Here is a 19,830-nt window from a genome sequence, read left to right on the forward strand (position 1 = left end):
CCCGGCACCGCGCCCAGCCCAGAGCCGGCCCCCACCGGGACACCGGGGACAGCGGAGACACCCGGGACACCGGGACACTCGGGCACCCGGGACACCGGGGACACTCGGGCAACCGGGACACCTGGGACACCGGGACACTCGGGACACCCGGGACACCCGGCTCACCGGGACACCCAGACACCCGGCACGCCGGGGACACCGGGACACGCTCCCCCACCCAACGCGGCACCCTGGGGCGGTGGAACAGCCTCGGGGGCAGCGGGTACCCGGTCCTGCCGCTCCCCGGGGCGCTGGCAGGGGCACGCACCCCCGGCCCACCCTGCGCTCGGGCTCGGGAGCTGTCCCCACCTTCTTCTACAGTTGTGTCTGGAACAGAACTTGACACACACAGTATGATTTGGCAATCTTTATATCCACAATACATCATAACCATGCACAAAAATCGAGTGATGTGTTTATTTACAAAGTGAATTGCACTTAACACAGGAACCAGGAATAAAAGTAAATGAAAAGAACCTCTCTTCTGGGTTGCATAAAAGCCCAGTACTATTTATAGCCTACAAAGCCTGATAGTCAACACTACCATGCATTATCTGACCAGTGTAAAATAAGAATTGCCGTTATTTATTGAAACAGTGCAGCCCTGGAGATACTCATTCCATGGAAACATTCCATAAATCACCATCCCAACTACATTTAAGAATCTGGAAGTCAAGAGAGTCCACCCTTCAGCCCCCACTTACTGTGTTTTACTTGAAGGACAGTTAAGTCTTCACTTCCAATTGTCTGATTTTCCTTAGCTGAAATTCAGGCCCCTACCTCTAACACAGTTTGTTCTACTCTTTTATGGAGGAAAACATCTTCCCTAAGTGACTGAACCGCTTCACTGGGATCTTCTTTCCTTCTACAGAGTCCAGAACCTCTAAGCAAGTTCTTCCTTCATGCTTGGAAGGGAAACGATCACCAAGCCTTGGTAAGACTGAGCCAGAAAAAGATCCCACCCACACCTTCTGAAGCAGCACAGCATGCAGGGATCAAAGCACCATGGAGCAAAAATATCTCCTGTACAGTTTTCCAACAGCTTTTGTTGAGTGACTGATTCAAATAAAGGCACAGCCCAACCCTTACCACACCCAGCCAAGAGCTCTGTGCTCACACAGGAGCCCTTGGTCACCACAGGTCACAGAACAGCACCCAAATGGGGGCATCTCTGGGATCCATCATCTTTCTACTGCCTCTAAACCTGCCACAGGGCCAAGAAGGCACCAAACTGCCTTTCTTCTACCAAATCTTGACGGCCTCCACAGCACACACTGAAATCGTTTTAACAAAGTAGCAAGCGGTCACCCATCAACTGGATTTTTACATTTATACAAGTATGGAGCTTTAAAACTTTCCTACAAACCAAACTTCCTTGTTCTGTGCAGGCTCCAGTGAAGATCCCAGACTAACTCACCTGCCTGTAAGCACTAACTCTGCAGGAAGAGATTGGATTGATCTGGTGGACCCCAGGAATTTATTTTACCAATTAGCTGTTGGTGTGCTCAGGACCAAGTCACTTTTATGTATGAATTTTGGTCTTCACCCTCCCCATCAGTTAAGAGGAGAGGCAGCACAACAGACTCCTGCCTAATTCTGCATGAAAGGGCCTGTTCTAGACATCAGCAGGAGCCTCTGACTGACGGGTGCATTACTGACAGAGGTGGCAGCACTCAGGGCTTTGTAGTGTTTTCAATAGTTAAAGGAAAGTCAACTTCAACATCCAAGTAAAGCAAGCAGAGCATACACTCCTTCTTTCACAGCCAGCTTTCCTGTTATCAGGAGTTTTACAAAAGCAAAATTCAGCCCTCAAATCCCTTGGGACAGATGGAAGAGAGCTGGAACCTTTTCTTTTTTCCTGACAGTAATACTGAGAGACACACAGCCAGCAAAGCCGTGGGATGAAGCAGTCCAGTTGAGGTTACATGTAGTCTGTAATTTCCACATCAGGAAAGCGAGCTTAAGGAGTCTGGGTTACTGGAGAGCTTCTCTGAATGTCAGACAGCTCTTCAGCATTTCCAGCTTCCTCAGGATTTCTCCAAGTCTTCCCCTCAGCAATTCCAGCACAATAGTGGGCTGGGTTGTGGATGCAGTTTCTAAGGAGTGCACAATGCTTCATCAGGACACCAGGAACCCCAGACCAGAAGCATTTTCCTTGGTCTGCGCACAGGAAGATGGCTTAATCTGGCAGAACTGGTCCCTGTCCTTTTTCTGTTGTCACAAAGAGCCCTGTGCTTAGTCTGGGCAGGAGCACCTCAGACCCACAGAAGGGCTGTGGCTCCGCCTGAGGAAGAGCCTCGTCTCATACTGAGGGATCACGGCAGATAAACCCCCCTCAGTTCCCAGTGCTCAAAGGAGCTACATGGGTGCACATGTGCACACATGCAACTCCCACATCCTGGGTGCCCCCAGCAAAGGGCAGGAGGCCTTTCCCTGTCACACAACAGATCTCAAACACAATAGAATGGTCCAAGGCCCACCAGCGCTGAGAGGGCTTTGGACAATGGAGTTGTTCAAGAGCTCTTCAATACCCATAAATTTAACAGCAGTTAAGCCCTAGACACTGACCTTTCACTGGGACTCTGAGGCAAAGTTTAGAGCCTCCCAGAAAGTCAAAGACTAAAGAAAATCTCTTAAGAGACAAGCAAGTGACTAAACTGCTTCTTGGCTTCTTACACCAGGCCAGACTGATTCTAGAAACTTCATGTTAAGAACAGGACTTGCAGAGTAAGCATGTTAATACATCACCCTGAACTAAGGAGTCCTCTTAACAGTACAATTCCTCCTCATGCTATCCAACTGATTTCTTTATATAAAGTTTGTTCAAAAATTAAGGAGCCCAGCTCCACTAGTGTCCACTTGCTCTCAAATGAAATATTTTCAATATTTCAAAACTTTCCATTCTCTCACTGCCAGCTGTCTAAACACTGACCGCATGTTACTGTCTAAACACTGACTGCATGTTACGTTCTGGTCTTGGACCACCAAAAAGGAGACATCCCAGTTCCCACCTTCTCTCAAGAGAATGCTAGTGAAGTAAATACCAAGTGTTGAAAGTGCTTCCTGAACTGGAACACCCTTAGGACAGAGCCCTGTGATGCCTGAAGAGGAATTCATACCCTCATTCAATGGCATCAGCCTGCAAGCATGCACCCATTCACCTTGAATATATCCTCTAAACAAAGCTGAAGAGTGGAAGTGCCAGGCACCACGTGCATCCTGCGCTGTGAGCTGGAGCCCTCTCAGTGCATACAGTACAAAATTAAAGGCATTGGTCTGGAAATCTTATAAAAGAAAAGCCATCAGAGTTAACTGCCCTTAATTTTATTACGTAACCAGACAGAACAGTTGAGACTGGAATGTCAGATTTCCCCTTCAAACACAATTCACAGTTTCATATTTGCTTTGTATCAGTAAAGAAAAATCAACTCATTAATATGCAGCTGGGATTCATCCAGTGAGGTACAGGCTCAGAATACAGAGCAAAAACTCACTGCAAATGGCTCCACAAGCCTTCAGGGAGCAGCAGATGGTCTCCAGCTCTTCCTTTAGACCGTTTCACCCAGTATTGGCCATCAGAACATTCAGTGGATACCCGAGGGGATACAAGTGTGCAAGAGCTAGTGAGTGATGAAAAGCCATCAGAGATTTGCACAAGCAACCAAGAGACTGACTACACAAAGTTGTGGTAACATTCTTCGCATTCAGCACAACAAAGAATTAGAGTAGTTAGTCCTGCTGATGACAAATCTGTTACATCAGTGAAGTACAATCATTTAAGAATTACAGTCTGCAGTTCAGTAAAACGGTAAGAGGAAAACAATGTTAGTAGTTATTATGTGGAATCCTAATATTATGCATTTTAGTAGAGGTCAATAGTGAAAGATCATGAAGAGAAAGTTCCAGATGCTATGGATCTGCAGAAGTTTTACAAAATGTATAAAGTATTGTGTTTCTCTACAACAACCAAAACCCTTACAAGTGCAAGTATATATGTGACATGAAAATATTGCTTCACTCACTCAGACAGGGGCAGGAGAGATCTAGAGAAAAAGCAGCATGCAAAAAAAACCCAACCCTGGAACTAGAGCAGATCCTGCTTTCAGACACTGACCTACAGTACAAAAGAAGCCTACTTGTACAGGTTGCAAAAGGTTTCTGAAATCAATACGCTGGCACTTACTGTACAATAATGTTAACTGATTAACATAAGCTATGAATAAATATTAAGCCACTTCATAAAGCCTGCACAGGCATTCATGGTGGCAGAAAAAGCAATGCAGACATATTTCATTGTTCCCAAATAAAACAAGAACAGAGAAAGATTTCCCAAGCAGGAAACAGTAAACTACACAGCCAGACTAACTGTATTAGGGGTAATTACAGAATAAGTAATGTTATTTTCAACAGCTTTCTTATGTGTGTGCAGCCACTAAAATCCTCACTGTGAGACTTCATCAGGACAGAAAACAGAGCATTTGGCAGGATAGCTAGTTTAATTTCTCCCCCATGTTTACAGAAACACAAGAAAAAGAGATACCTGACTATGAGAGGAAAAAACCTTGTCACCTAAATGTAGTTATTTCTTCAACTGGTAGAGTCAAGTCCCATTGTTCCCCTCCCAGAAAACAAAAACAACAACAAAAGCAAACTAAAAAAAAACCTAACAAAACCAAAACAAACCCATTTGAGAAGAGTGTTTCATGGGATAATATCCAGCAGCAGATGTTCCAACACAAACATGTCTATCAGATCAGTGACTACATTTCAAGCCCAGAAGTCACCACATGGAAGGGGTTTCAGAGGCAGGGGGATGTTAGCCCTACAATTAAAGCTCTAATATGAGAGGGGAGATTTGGGAATGGAGTAAAGGAGGGGGGAGGGAGTCACTGAATCACAGGAGATAGGAAGTGCACACAAGTTTCTAAATGAAGCACAGACGAAGTGGAGGGCACAAGAGTCATCTAGAGAAGGTCACAGGTTCTGACAGCACTGGAGTTTGTTGGATTTCTGTCCATCGGTGGTTGGTGGGACGCTGATGTCGACGACGTTGTTGCCAGGAGACTCATCGTGCGCAGACCGGTCGGCGATTTGCTTCTGCGACACGATGCGGTAGATCTCTGCAAGGAGAGCACACGGGTCAGAGCCCCGGGGGCACGGCCTCCCACGGGGCACAGCGCCGAGCAAACTGCCCAAGAACATGCCAGAACCCAGGAGTGAGAAGATTTAACTTGAGGGCTCTGAAAGGGAATCTAGGCTAAGCAGATGTGGCATGTAACATCTGGCTGGCGTTCCAGTTCCAGAATGAATACGCCAGCTCTGTCTGGAAAAGTTATTAAGACAAGAGTCCTCACTGTTGTTCTGCAACAGCACTTCCTATCCCATTCTTTTTCAATGACTCCACGAAAATGGGGATTATTAAAAGGGTTTTTAAATGGGAACGGAGCAGGAATGCTCATTTCTAAAACAGGGAATGATCTTCTTTGTGATTAAAAAAAAGTGGGCAGCATACTCCAGAAACACCAACCACCAGGATGCTGGGAAACGTCCTCCACAGCAGCAAATTGCCTGATCCCCACCTCTGCTCCTGGCAACCTGCTACTGCCAAGTAACAGCAATGCTCCTCTCTGCAACACATCAGTTTTCCTACCTATGACAGTAAAAAGCCACACAGATCCATAAAGCCCCATCCTTCTCCAAATGAATTGATTTGACTCTAACTTATGCTTGAAAGCACACAGATCCACAAAGCTGTAACCACTGAAGAGAGACTGGCAGCTTAAAAGCCATCAGGAACAAACTGTTTCAACTGCATAGTTAGTAGAAGTATCATAAGTCGAAAGGCTTTTGAGTTACTTATTTCACTGACTATAAGCCCTTGTTCCAACTTCCCTCCATTGTGAAACAGGAAAAGGGCAAGTACTTCCCTGGAAGTCTGTGGTAAATATTATGGTCACATTCATACAGCCACAACCCCAAACCAGCAACACCCAAAGCCTTTAGTAAGAATTAAAAATCATAGGGAACTGTGCAGGGCTTGTTTACGGGGGGTTTTGTTAGGCTTTTTTTTTTTTTTTTTAAGAATCTGCACATATTTATATTGTTTAAAATGGAAACCTTTAACTCAAGGCCAATCTTGTTGCCACTGATTACCTACAGATCTTTGCTGAAAGGGACAAAGAGGGTTGTTCAGAGGCTGTCACATTCTCTTTCTTTCCTGCTCAGTACTGTATTTGAATTTGAGCTGTTCAGAGTCATTGCCAAGCCCCCTTTGCTTTGGGGTAGCATCTCTTTGGGGTGTTTTGTGGGTTTTTTTTCTTCCAGTCTTTAATGATCCCTCAAACGAGTGGCCAGTAAGGAAACTCCTGTCCTGCTGTTCCCACTCTCTTCCCTCCACCAAGTCCCCTGTGGTGGTTTCCAACTCACTACTCTACACAGCACATTTTCCTAGGTTCCTTCTCCTCTCTTAGAAGGATGATTCTCCCCCAGGTGTAATCCCTTTGGGAATAGCCTTCTCAGGACTAATCAGTCTTATTACCCATATGCCTATGTTACAGTGGGGATTACTGTAACACGATGTATCAAACAAGGAGGCCTGTGGAAAAGAAATATATATGGACTGATTCTTGATAGATGTTTCAGAGATGTTTAATTTCCCAGCCGCATGGCCGGGATCTGCCAAGGAACTGCGGCAATCACGGGACCCGAGGGTCCCTGCCCATGCAGGGAAACACAAACCAACCAACGGGGAACGAGGCTGACCAGGGGCAGGGACCCCGACATTTCACCCGTTTATTTTTTAAAACAACTGGATAAACATAACAAGAACAGTTTTAAAACAAAACAAGCCTTTAAATGTCCAAACAGATTCTCTGGAACATCTTAAGGCTGACAGAAGGGAGACAGGACTCTCCGAGCATGGGTTGTGGGGAAACTGATGCAGGAGAGAGTTTAATTTCTTCCCTCCCCCTTTTCATCCCCCCTTCGGCATCAGAGAGGAGTTGTAGGGAAAGGGAATTGTATAGGGAAGCCATGGGGTGAAAAAAGGATTAGGAATAAACTGGGGATGGGGTAAACTTAGGAAGGGGTTCATATTGGGTATAGGGTAAAAGGGGAAAGTAGGCTGTGGGTAGGGAAGTTGCTGGGATGGATATTGTTTATAATTTTGTGCGTAACAGCTGCCTTTGACTGGAATACCCCCAGGCCCAGTAACATTCTCTGCTTGTAAACCCCTCTTTCCTTGTACTATATCGAATTGTACAACTTCCCCATCTCCTACACTTTGCAGGTAATTTTTAGGGTTATTCCTTTTTGCCTATGCTATCTGAACTGGACAATCTCAACACTTTTGGGAGCTCAGGATGCTGCTGAGAGAGATGGGTTTGAGTTCTGTTTGCCCAGGCCTGACCTCAGCTTGAGTTGTTACCACACTGTGGCTCTCCTAGAGAGGCCTCAGGCCAGCGTCTCTAACCAGGGTCAGTCTCAGGGACCTGAGAGGGAACACTGCAAGGGAAGACAGGATGGATGGTGACTGTTGAGCTACACTCAGAGCACTAAAACCACAAATACTGTCTCAAAGTGCCAGGGAAGTTTCAGATCCAGCCAAGTGTCCCAGATCAGCCGTGAATCTGCTACAGGGTGCGAGACCGGCCCAGCTCCAGCTCTGGGCAATCGGCTCTGCCTCACCCTCCAGCTGCTTCACCAGTAGCTCTAATAACACAAATCTGCTGGGCAGCAAATACACCCCATTCCTCATCTGTTAGGCTTTTTAGCTATAGAGGCAGCTTGGCTGCCCTTTTTCTCCTGCCTGCTTCTTCTTGGGCACCTTGGAGTCAGAGTTGGGGTTGCTCAGCCTGGAGAAGAAAAGGCTCCTGGGAGACCTTACTGCAGACTTCCAACATTGACAGTCCCCCAAGAGAGCTGGAGAGGGACTTTGGACAAGGGCCTAGAGGGACAGGACAAGGGGGAGTGGCTTCCTACTGCCAGAGAGCAGGGTTAGATGGGATACTGGGAAGAAATTCTTGGCTGTGAGGGTAGTGAGGCTCTGGTACAGGTTGCCCAGAGCAGCTGTGGCTGCCCCATCCCTGGAAGTGTCCAAGGCCAGGTTGGATGGGGCTTGGAGCAACCTGGTCTGGCGGAAGGCTGGTAGGGGGGCAAGGTGTATAACGAGATGATCTTTAAGGTCCCTTCCAACCCAAGTGGTTCTGGGATTCTGTGATCTTCCTCTAAATGCATTGCATTTCTGTTACCAACAGAGTTGGCCAGCATCTGACTTAGTGATCCCAAGGCTCTGTAGTCCTTCCCTGCACACCACTGCAAAAGGAACCCAAAAGAGCCTGCCTTGACAATTAACCCTATTAATGCTCAGCTTCTTTCCCAGTAAGAGACACACACTGATACATAATCAACCTACAACCCTTGCTATCAGCTGAGAACAAGAGTTCAGTAGTCTGAAAATGGTACCAGTCTGCTTTGGTGCAAGAGAAAATACTGGAACATTTAACTTCCCAGCACAGAAGTACAATTACTAGTTCCTTTACAACAGTGCTATTGCAATAGCTTGAATGTGTGGAACATCAGGAGATAGGAACCTCCAGGAGACAGAAACCCTCTTCTGGGACAAAAAAGGGTGTATGGGGTGGGAGGCAGAACACAAAGGCGAGATTAGAAAGCTTGCAAACTAACCATCATTCCCAACACTCATTTCCAAAACATTCCAGATAACTGAAAAATGTGCCCATGAAGAAAATCAACCACCTCAGCAGCTGCTCTGAATCCATAAAAACCATACCTGTAAGGATGTTCTTGAAGGCTTCTTCTACATTTGTTGAATCCAGAGCAGATGTTTCAATAAAAGATAAGTTATTTTTTTCTGTAATAAATAAGAAGTGGTTCAGTTAAAAACTTTAATAACACTTTATTTCACTTTTACTTTAAGGTTTTTATCTTTTATTTTAGGCCAAACCAGCCAGGGCACAGTCATTTTTTTTCTTTTCCCCGTTACACAAGGAACACGTTGGTGCTGCAGTTCAGCAACATCTCCTTTGCCCAAAGTGCAAGAGCATTTTCCCCACTGCAGCCCTTGCTCAGTCCAACACAAAATATCATTCTCTTCTGGCTACAGATCATACCCGGAGGTGCCTTAAGCAAGAGCCCCAGCAAAAGCACGTCAGCTGCTACAGAGACACAATTCTCCTCTGCAACCCCAAAAAGATCAACAGACCTATACTTTCCTAATCAGACCCCACTTCCAAATAACAATGACCCCCTGGAACACAGTCTATTTTCTTCTTTCCTCTTACAATGCAAAAGAATTTTTTTTATTAAAAAAGGAAGTGATTAACACTTAAATATCATACCTAAAATGGTTCTGTATCACATACCCAGGAACAGGTAAATTTCAGTCATGGAGCTTAAACACCAACAATTAGACATTTAAAACAGCCTTAGCAGGAAGTCAGGGTCAAAAAGTAAGAAGCTGAACCAAGTGACCAAAGTAATAGACTATCTGGGGCACCCACCAACTTGTTTTGCTTCTCCTAGAGAAATGTCACTTCTCATTCATCTGAAAATTTTAAGTGGCTTTATTACCCTCAGGGTACTTGCTTACCAGCAAACTCCAGAAAGCATGTTTAAGCCTTGGTAATATTTCTAGAGGTACTTTAAAGGTTGTACATTTACATTCCACCTCCAAGCTTGACAGCCACACAAAAGCTGAATGTCCCCAGGACTTTAAGGGCAAAAGAGTATCTGACCAGTGCTCTGCCAGGTAAGGAAGAGAAAAGGAATGCAGTAGCAGCGTCTTACATAACCCATTGACTTCTCCCAACAAATGATCATTTTCAAGTCTGATGATCGCTGCATTTCAGTGAGACCAGATGACACTACTGCATGCATCAGCGCTCTAGAGCAGCAATGACCCCATCGAAGAGAAGGTTCAGTATTCCTTTGTAGCTGTCCACATCAATGTCTACTCAGCAGAATCGGGTCTCCAGGAAGGAAGGACGGACATTTTGTGATTTTTATTGTGACATTTTCTCTCCTAAATGTTGCTTACTGTTTCTAGCCTTGTTAGAGGAAATGTTTAATCTTCAGCTATCAGGCAGCTCAAGGACAGTGTTTCAAAAACATGTACTACCACTAGATTTAAAAACCAACAGAAAACCACAAACTAAAAATGACCAAAAAATTCTCCAAAAAAAAAACCCAAGCCAACCACACATGCTAGTTAATAAGCCAAGATACTTTAATTTTTAAAAAACCCAACAAAACATCTTAAATGTCTTTTTTAGGGTCCAAACTAAAACTTGAGGTGAGAGTTCAGCCCTGGACCAAGCAGTGTGATCAGAGCAGGCACCATCCCCCAGGCCCCTGAAGCCCCAGCCCAGCCAGGCCGAGCACTAACCTGCGAAGGCCCTGGCCTCGTCGGTGGGCACGGCCCGGAGGTGGCGCAGGTCGCTCTTGTTACCCACCAGCATGATCACGATGTTGTTGTCGGCGTGGTCTCGCAGCTCCTTCAGCCAGCGCTCCACGTTCTCGTAGGTGAGGTGTTTGGCAATGTCATAGACAAGCAGAGCCCCAACAGCACCGCGGTAATATCTGAAACCATGAGGCACAGCCCTTCAGCGAGAGCTCTGTCCCAGCCACACCAACAAACGGGCCATCTAGCTCTTCTATAATGCTTTACACGTCAGAAAAAGTTGTGCTGATGCAAATACTGTTGTTGGAGGGGTTTTGAAGCCTAAAACCAAGTTCCAATTGCAGGGTTTTTTTTGTAATGGCATTTCTAAAAAAATCCTGTGTGTGTACCAAAATGCTAGAGAGCCTGCAGAAACCAGGACTAAAAATGTCCTGTCCACTCCAACCGTGTGCAGGAAAACTCACCGTTCCAGAATCAGTACAGCTGGGCGGTTTTCGTGAAGTTACAACCTAACTTTCTACTAGGAAAATAGCCCTTAATAAAACGTCAGTATTTGTCCCTGATCCTTCAAATATCCCCTGGCCCTCCCACAAATTAAAGAGGGGACTCTGGGCTATATTGTCACGATCCACAAACCTCTAATCCAGGAACAGAGTTTGCCCCCTCAGGGCAGGTTTGGGCCCATTTCAACACAAGCCAAGGGCTCAGCTCAGCACAAGTCAAGCTGTATCAGCAATCCTGTAACATCCATATCTCTCTTCCACACAATACTACCATTTCTCCTCACTTGTACCAGCACCTGTCTGACATGTTGTTGAACTGAGTCAGGGCACCAAGTCAGCAGAAAACATTCCCTTTTCCCTGATGTTTGGCATTCCGCTGGCCAAGCAGGATGAACTGGCTGAGTGACGTGTCAAGCAGGAGTTAGTGCCAGCACAAAGGAGAGCAGGATCACAGGACTGCAGCTGCCCTAGTTCCCAGCAGTAAAACCTGTGGTTGACCCAGACTGGACTAGCAGTTTTTACAGCAAGAACAAGGGTCACAAAAGAATTCCTGAAAGTCACACTAACAGTTCCAGAAACAATGCAATTTGAAATTGTCACTTACATCTGCTTCTGCATCCCTTTCCCTACAGACTGCTTCCTTTGGGTTCCAGGCTCTCCTGGTTTTCTCCCATCTTGACAAAATTCCCCTTACCTTGAGTTTAATGGCTCAATCTGTGCATGACTCAGAGACATGTTTTTACCTTTAAAAACTGATACACATCTGCAACGTAATAAAAAAATCAACTCACTGATCAGAAAATGCTCTGGAGAACCAGGCCTGACAAAAGGGTTTGCTTTTTGTCCTCTGCCAGATACTTTTGTCTGCATAGAAACAGGTACACCTCAAGCCACTCTGTGAATTAACAGGGTGCCATAGGTGAAAAAGCTTCTCACCTTCAGGGATTGTGCCTAATGCTGCACAGTCAGCACTATCATAGTTGCCTTCCTATGTCCTGGCTATTCAATGTGTGTGCTCATGGACCTAATTTTCAGGGCTGTGACTAATTCAAAGTCATTGAGATTTCAAGGGACTTTTTGGCTGCAGATTTTCCTAAAAATACCCTCAGTCTCAAGACTGAGGGAGCAATGGAGACCAGAAGCCATGGCTGTTACAGTAAGCCTCCATGCCTAGACCAAAACTTGATACCAACAGTACCCAGTTTCTATCTGAAATGACACTCACTCCGTGTAACGAACACAGCACATTCAGCACAGACAAAAAACCAAATCACAAAACTCAAACAGAATTTCCCCCAGTTTTGATTTAAGCTGTCATTTGCTTCTATAATAGTAACATGAGAATCTAAAAATTACTTTCATTATATTAATCAAGGGAACACAAAGTATTTCCTATCTTATGACTTGGATCCACATTGAAGTTTGTCATAACGACTTTGTCACGTGTCCAAAATATGTTTCATTCTCTACCCATAGATTTATCTGCAGCATCTCTGCTAGAATTCTGCTGAGCAAAGACACAGTACTCACGCTGAGGTAATGGCGCGGTATCGCTCCTGGCCTGCAGTATCCCAGATCTGTGCTTTTATCGTCTTCCCATCCACCTGGATGCTCCTGGTGGCAAATTCCACCCCAATGGTGCTCTTACTCTCCAGATTGAACTCATTGCGTGTGAAACGTGACAGAAGATTACTTTTCCCAACTCCAGAGTCTCCAATCAACACAACTGAAAGGAGAGACATTATTTTCACAATTAATTCCTTGTACCAGCGCTGACCCCACGCAGCAGTGCGGCCTGGCAGGCAACACCCACCAGAAATGCACAGCCAGGTAACACAGGAGAGACTTACACGGACAGCACCTCAGACTTTACTATGCACAGCTTACTTCAACCCCAGAAGAGCCCCAAGCTGTTTTGTGGTGAGTAGCTGCCCAGTCCTCCGAGGTGAAAATGAGAAATTGCTACAGCGACTGTCAAAGTCAAACAGTGCTTTGGAGGCCCCAACCACTGCAGCAGGCAGAGGTAAGAGATGCCCCTCACACACTCAACCTTTGGCACAGGAAGGCTGCAACCCACATTTTAAGAAACACTACAGGCAAGAACATGGCAACAGGCCACCTGTCTGCCCAACAAAAGCCGTCATACAGTGTAAGTGTACTCTATTTTTATTAAAAGACCAAAAACATGGTAAATAAACAATTATTTGCAGTCCCTGATGGAGTCTTATGAGGTGTTTTATTTCAATAATTTAATTCATAAATATGTTCACCACAGAAAGAGTAGAAGACATTTGATACTAGAAAAAAGATACAAAGCAAAGCAGAACTTCATCCAGAAAAAAAGTTGTAGTAAACTGCACAAGAAGTAAGAGATGAGCTAGAAACCTCTGCCTCCACACGTGGTGTTGCCACGATAACAGAAAAATGTGAGTGCAGAGAGATCTTCAGCACACAAAGCCCAGCTTTCCTGAAAGGAATTGTGAAAACAAAGGTACATCTTGTGGCAGGAGGTTCCCTCTACTTTTTGGCTTATGGATGAGAGCAAGAAATAACTGAGAGAAACAAAAGCTGAAACAGCTGAGCCATTCTCCCTTCCTCTCCCAAACACTGTATCACATACCCTTTCGGAATTCAAATGTCCTGGCTCAAGCAAAAGGAAGAAAGGCAGCCAGCCTCTGTGAGCTTCTTTAACCCTGGGAGTATTTCCTACTCCAGTTCTAAGTAGAGATCTGCTGATCTTCCTCATTCATATGGTCTGTTTTTCCTACAGAAAAGCAAACATGGGCAAAAAACATTCCCAATTTCCCCCCAACAACTACAGAAGAATCTTCTCATTGCACACTTCCAGAATGAGCTCACCAGTGTCCCCCCAGGGCCAAGGATCATACTTGTCTCTTAGTGCTACTACCGCTTTTCTCTGCTCAGGCCATTGTTTGAGGATGCAGCTCTGGCAGCGCCCTGCTCCAGCTGGCTGCTACCCCACCCCTGGAGCACATTCCCAGGCTGCTGCTGGACCCTGGCTCTCTGCTGCGACAGCTCCAGAGAGCTGCACAGGGGGATTGTTGAAACGCTCCGGACAGTGCCCCCAGCATCTCATCTGCCTGACAGCACAGACAGACAATTGTGCTAGCACAGCTGAACAGGCAAAACATAAAAGAGGCAGGAACGGGCAGCCAGCACATCGTGGCAAGGCACCACAACTCCCTACCCGGGAGAGCTTAAACCTCCTCACAGCACTCTGCCTTCCCTGGCAAACTGCCTCAACCATTTTTTAGGGTATGAGAACAGACAGATAAAAAAAGATTTTATTACAAGTTCTAACTCTAGGGTTTTGTTAGCTTTATTTTCCAGACAAACAGTTTTTCACCACTAATTCCATGGGACCTTCCAACAACAGGCCGAGGTCACCCATCTCGCACAGGGATCTGCTGGCTGGACTAGGCTCTATCCTACAGCAAAGCCCTGACCATAACCAAAAGTAAGAACATCCACCACACAAGCTAGACCAGATTGGAAAAGCCCTGAGGCTTCCAACTGTTTCTGAAGGGAGTTATCTTCCCATGACTTTGCAGCTGGAGAAAGCACAGCCTTTCCAGGTTCTAGCCATCTCCTCTGCTCTGGCATTTTAAAAGTATCAGTTTTGGGCATAAACCATGCAAACGGCTCTCAGGTCATTAACTCCACCTGCCACTGGAAGAAAATTCCAGGGGTCCCACACTCCTTTGGCTGGCTACTCACAGGCTCCCTTCACCAGGCTGCCCCACATTGCAGCAGAGCTTCTAAAACAGAATTTTTCAGAAGTTAAAGGAAGGCAACCAGATCCCAATTCAATAAAGGGCATTCTAGCCTAGAGTTTCCAAGTACTTCTTATTAATACTCAATCTTGAGCACTAAATGAGCATTATCACTTTCAGAAGAAAGATGCCAAGACTGGGGGTCCCACATGCAGACAGAAGCCACAAGCTTTTATTTTCTATGGGAGTTGAGCAAGAAGGTACCTTCAACATCCTGGACTAAGTGATTAGATCTTGGGAAAGTTTCTAAATTTGGTAACAGGCCACCACACAGCATCGCCTGTTCAGATTCAGAAGTCATGACAGAGTAGAAAAAAGTTCCAAACGACAGTTTAAGAGCCTGAATACTCCCTAAACACGTCTCACCAGAACTGATGAAGTCACTCTCCAAATGCCCCTAAGGGCCACACTGGTGATAGAAAGATGTACTGGTTTCATCTTGGAAGTGACATGAACCAATAACCAGCACCAGCCATCTTCAGATGGCTCGAAGCACACAGACAAGCCTCGCACAGTGCCCTGTTTATATCCTGAATCCTGCTCCTTCAGTCTTTCCTGATTTTCTGTCTCGTCCAGCACCCCCTGCCACTGTGTCAGTTATCCATCACCACATTACCCATCCATCAACTTAGCCACCACCCTCACTCTGCTTCCCATGTCTACAACATACAGAACTACAGCACAATCCCACCCCCCAACACCTGCCCTATATGTTGAGATCTTGTACAAAACAAGCCAAAGTAAGAATTAAAATTCCAGTGCCATACATCATTGGTAAGAAAGGGAAAATAAATAGATCAAGTTTATGATAGAACTGTAAATACACTCATTTATTAATCTGGAGAAAAGAATATATACTTTTGAGCAATTAAGAAGATTAAGACTCCCTCTAGCACAGACCATCTAACCAGAGTTTGTGATCTGAAGTACATAAGGTTGCCAGATATTGGTGACTAATAGGATACGCATTTGTTTTTAATAACCACAGCCTTTGCTAAGCTGAGACTAATCAGAGCAGTCTAAATTCCCACAAAGGTAAAGGAAAGCTCTTTTTCCTATGCTGCTTTTTCCTGCCTTTTTCATGAGCCAGCACACATCTGCAGAACCTCAGATTTAATTCTTAAAATAAACACTGATAATAGCTAATCTTCTTGAGAGCAAAATTAATGTGCAGATCACATTTTAATAGGTACAAGACTTCCAACATTTTTAACGGCTCTTCAAAGGTCACAAATTCAATTCCAGATCAACGCATTCAAAACTCAGGCTGCAAAGTCCCTGCTTTTTCACCATCCCCGCTACAAAACTAACTGGGAACAGGGGCCTGTACTGCTGGCTTCGCTTGGGTCACATCACTGAACACAGCCACAAGCTCTTCACAGCCTCACTACCCCACACAGCCCTGCACACACGGTTTGGCTCCTTCCCCCAAAGGCTGGCTTGAGTAACAAATAATATTTTGTTCTGATCAATAAAATAAGCAGTTTTGTTGGGATGCACACAAAAGAAAGGGAAATTGGGAACAAAGAAGCACTAGTTCGGCAGAGCAGCTTTGACCATAATCACTCACATCCCCAGAGTGCTCCCAAACCTTAAGTTAGTCATTGCCTGCCACGTGCTGTCCTTTGGAAATGGGTGGCAGGGGAGACAGTCAAGCCTTAAATTTAATAAACTTTCCCAGACTGAGATCCTCCTACGTCATTATTTCTACCTCTGACTACTACACAGACTGACAGAAGAGAGTTCAAAAGCCATCTGCGTAGCTAAGAAGGGGCTAAACCACAAGCCAACCAAAGTCCTGGGCATTATTATAGCAATTGTCCTTGATGCTTAATTCCACTGCTGGAGGAGGCAGGAAGAAGAGGAAGGGGAGTTGGTCCCACAGCAGAGCCCTCATCCCACTTGGTCCCATTTATTTCTTGTCTAGTCCCAAAAAGCCTCAAAGGAAGGAAAAGATAAATAATCAAACCCTCAAAGAAACCCTTCTCTTCTACTTATTTTTTAAAAAAACATCCACACAACTCCTCCCAAAAGATGCACAGAAAAGGACAATCCTCTCACCTGTTTTTTATTAAGTGCTACAAAGTGTGCCAGCATCACCACAGCACAGATCTTGACCAAATGACTTCAGGTTGAGTCTTACTCCAGATAACGTTAAAAACACATTTCAAAGCAAGTATTTTTAAAAGACAAATGCTGTTTCCCTACCTAATTGACTATTCAGAGAAAGAAAAAAGTAAGTACAATTTTTAGGCTTTCAAGTTCCTGGCTATTAAACCACCTGGGAAACAGACGGTGGAATGACTTCAGAAGGAAACTACTTTAGACTCAGACAGTTTAGCATATTTTTACAGGCTGGTCTTCTGCTTTATAGGCAGAGAAGAAATAAGGGCTTTTTTCCCCCATTGTCCTCAAGATTCAACCCACTGTAAAATAAATAAAGCAAACAGGCAAATATATCTATAAAATACTACCCACAGATGAGTAATTGTTCTTTCCTTTGGTCCACAAGTTCGGAATCACTGCTGCCCTTGTGAGTGTCCAGGTACAAACACCGTGTCCCTAAATCAAACGCTTGGGAAATCATCACAGCAGCAAGTGACCCCCAGAGCCCTCACAGACCACCAACGGCGCCGTTAGCACTGCCCTTCCCAAGAGTGAACTCTCGGGATGGTAACTGGGTTTCAGCCGCTCTACCAACAGGAGATCCGGTGCAAAACAGGCTGGGAAACCAAAGATGATAGTGCTACACCCACCTGCACTGCTCCTCGGGCCTCACAGGCAGAGCTGTGGGCTGCTCCGGGAAATCGGTCGGGTTGAGCCTCTGAACAGGCAGGAGCCCGGCCTGCGGAGACATCCCACGGGACAGAAACCCCGAAGACATCCCACGGGACAGAAACCCTGAAAACATCCCACGGGAGGACACCCACGGCGACGATTCCCCCGGAGCCGGCGCAGGAGGAGCAGCACTGAGCCCTCACACAGCCCTGGACAACCCGACATGTCACAGGCACGGGCAGGAGCGGCAAAACACCCATCAGCACAATCAAATTAACACCATTACGGTCCCAGGCTCCCGGTACCGGCGCTCAGCGGGGACCTGCGAAGGAGCCTTCACCAGCTTATGGTTTTTCAGCTCCGGCTCGACACCGGGCGATCTCCGGAAAACCACCGGCACCGCCGGGCACAGCCCCGGCCCGCGGTCCGCCCGCTCCCCGCCGCGGCTCCGGCCGCCCCCAGGGATCGCAGCCGCCCAGCTGCCGGCGCGCGGCCTACGCGGGCCGGGCCGGGCGGGGCGAGGAAGCCCGTGCGGCTCTCCCGCCGCTCCCCCGGGGCCAGACCAGGCCGGGGGCCCACAAGGCCGCCCCGCGCACCAAGGCCGCAGCGGCCGTCCCGGGCCCGCGCGGCCCGCTGATCCCGGCCGAACCCGGCGCGGTGCGGCGGCCGTGGCCCCGCTGAGCACGCACCTTTGAACAGATAGTCGTACTCGTCGTCGCGGGTGCCCATGGCGATGGCGGCGCCGACCCTCTGCCTGCCCGGCACCGACCGCGGCCCAGCCGGGGAGGGGCGCTCCCGCACGGGCCAACCAGCGCCCGCCAGAGCCCGCAGGAGGCGGACGGTGCGCCAGAGCCATCAGCGACAGCCAATAAACGATGGAAGTTCCGCTGACTGGCGGGGAACGGTGCCCAATGAAAGGAGGGCAGCTGGGGAGGGGCGGTGCTTGGGTGCCTGAGCTGGGAGCCTGAGAGACGGGGCGGGGCCGGGGCGGGGCGGGGCCGGGCGGGAGGGGGCGGGGTCTGGGTGAGGGCCGGGGCGGGGCTGTGGAGGCGGGGTTGGAGCGGGCGCGGGCGGGGCGCGGGGGAGGGGGGACTCTTTTCGGGGGAGGGGGTCACACCGGAGGGGGACGTGGCCCTCAGGGGGATGGGACCCCCCCGGTTTGAGCGGGATCGCTGGGAGAGGGGTTTCGCCCCGTTTGAGAGTGACTCCCCATCGCTGGGGCGTGGTGTCATCTCTGGGTGGGGAGAGAACCGGCCCGGCCCGGCCCGGGGGTCAGCGCAGCACCGGAGCCGGGGAGCACGGCGGGGGGAGCCCCAGCAGCGCCTCGGGACACCCGGCTGCGCCCAGCGCCCCCGCCGCCTCGCTTCCCCCTCGGCTGCTCCCTGCCCCGCTCCGCGCTCCCGGCCCCACCTTCCTGCTAAACACCAGCTGAAAAGGCAGCAAAAACATGCCCTCACGGTGACACAATTGTCCAAGGAAAACATGTCCCCTTTTTTTTTCCTGGCACGGCTCTAGGCAGTTTCCTGAGCGGAGCAGTGACCACAGCCAGAGGCCTCGTGGCCACTCGGGCAGTGGCTGTGGGACACCGTTCGCCTCGCCTTTATGGGCTCCAAGTGGGATATCCTTCACCTTCCCGACAGCAGAATTGCAAAAACTCATCCTGGGAACGCCGTCCAGGCTGCAGGACCAGTCTCAGGGAGCCACTCGGGAGCATAAGGGTGTCCTTGCTGCCCTGGTGGCCCCCTCCTCGTGCCCCCCTCACGACCTGTGCACACTCGTGTCCCATCACTGGTCTGACACCTTTCGTTGTGGTTGGGCAAACCCCGGCAGGGAAGTTGCCGACTCCTTCCTTCCCTCTGTGATGTGCGGGGAAGTGGCTCTGTTCATCACGCGTTTCTCTCTTTCTGGGCTGTGCTCATCACGACAGGTCTGCCCTACTTCCTCCCTGGAGGAGTGTTTATCCAGCTAAAGGATTAGTGGGTCTGCAGTATCACAGAGGGAGCAACAGCAAGACTGAGACAATGGTGAGGAAAAAGTTGGCTTTGGTCTTATTTTTGTTGGCCTTGGGAGATGCTCAGAGTGGGAGCAATGTCGGGATGGGGAGAGACTCAGACCCTCCAGGCTCCGTGGCACTGAGGTGCTCTCAGCTTCCCCCAGACATGTGAACACCTTGGACAGACGGGATCATGGCGTCCAACAGGTCCCATTTACAAAAATAAGTGCTAATAAATGAGTGGGGGTTGAGGAAGAGGCAGTAGCCAGTCTGACAGCTTGGCAGGGTGTCCAGCTCCATGAC

General features: G+C 47.8%; 1 protein-coding gene across 1 annotated transcript; it reads right to left on the reverse strand.

Moving 5' to 3' along the window:
- Positions 1–391: 391 nt before the first annotated feature.
- Positions 392–18,342, reverse strand: RAB11B (RAB11B, member RAS oncogene family). Its single transcript, XM_032092555.1, has 5 exons — positions 18,224–18,342; positions 12,493–12,688; positions 10,445–10,638; positions 8,831–8,911; positions 392–5,159 (listed from the first exon to the last, which is right to left on the reverse strand). Exons 1-5 carry the CDS (start codon positions 18,261–18,263, stop codon positions 5,014–5,016), a joined length of 657 nt encoding a protein of 218 aa, XP_031948446.1. The 5' UTR covers positions 18,264–18,342; the 3' UTR covers positions 392–5,013.
- Positions 18,343–19,830: the final 1,488 nt, after the last annotated feature.

Source organism: Corvus moneduloides, chromosome 28 (assembly GCF_009650955.1).
Source record: "Corvus moneduloides isolate bCorMon1 chromosome 28, bCorMon1.pri, whole genome shotgun sequence".
In the NCBI taxonomy this organism is placed as follows: Eukaryota; Metazoa; Chordata; class Aves; order Passeriformes; family Corvidae; genus Corvus; species Corvus moneduloides.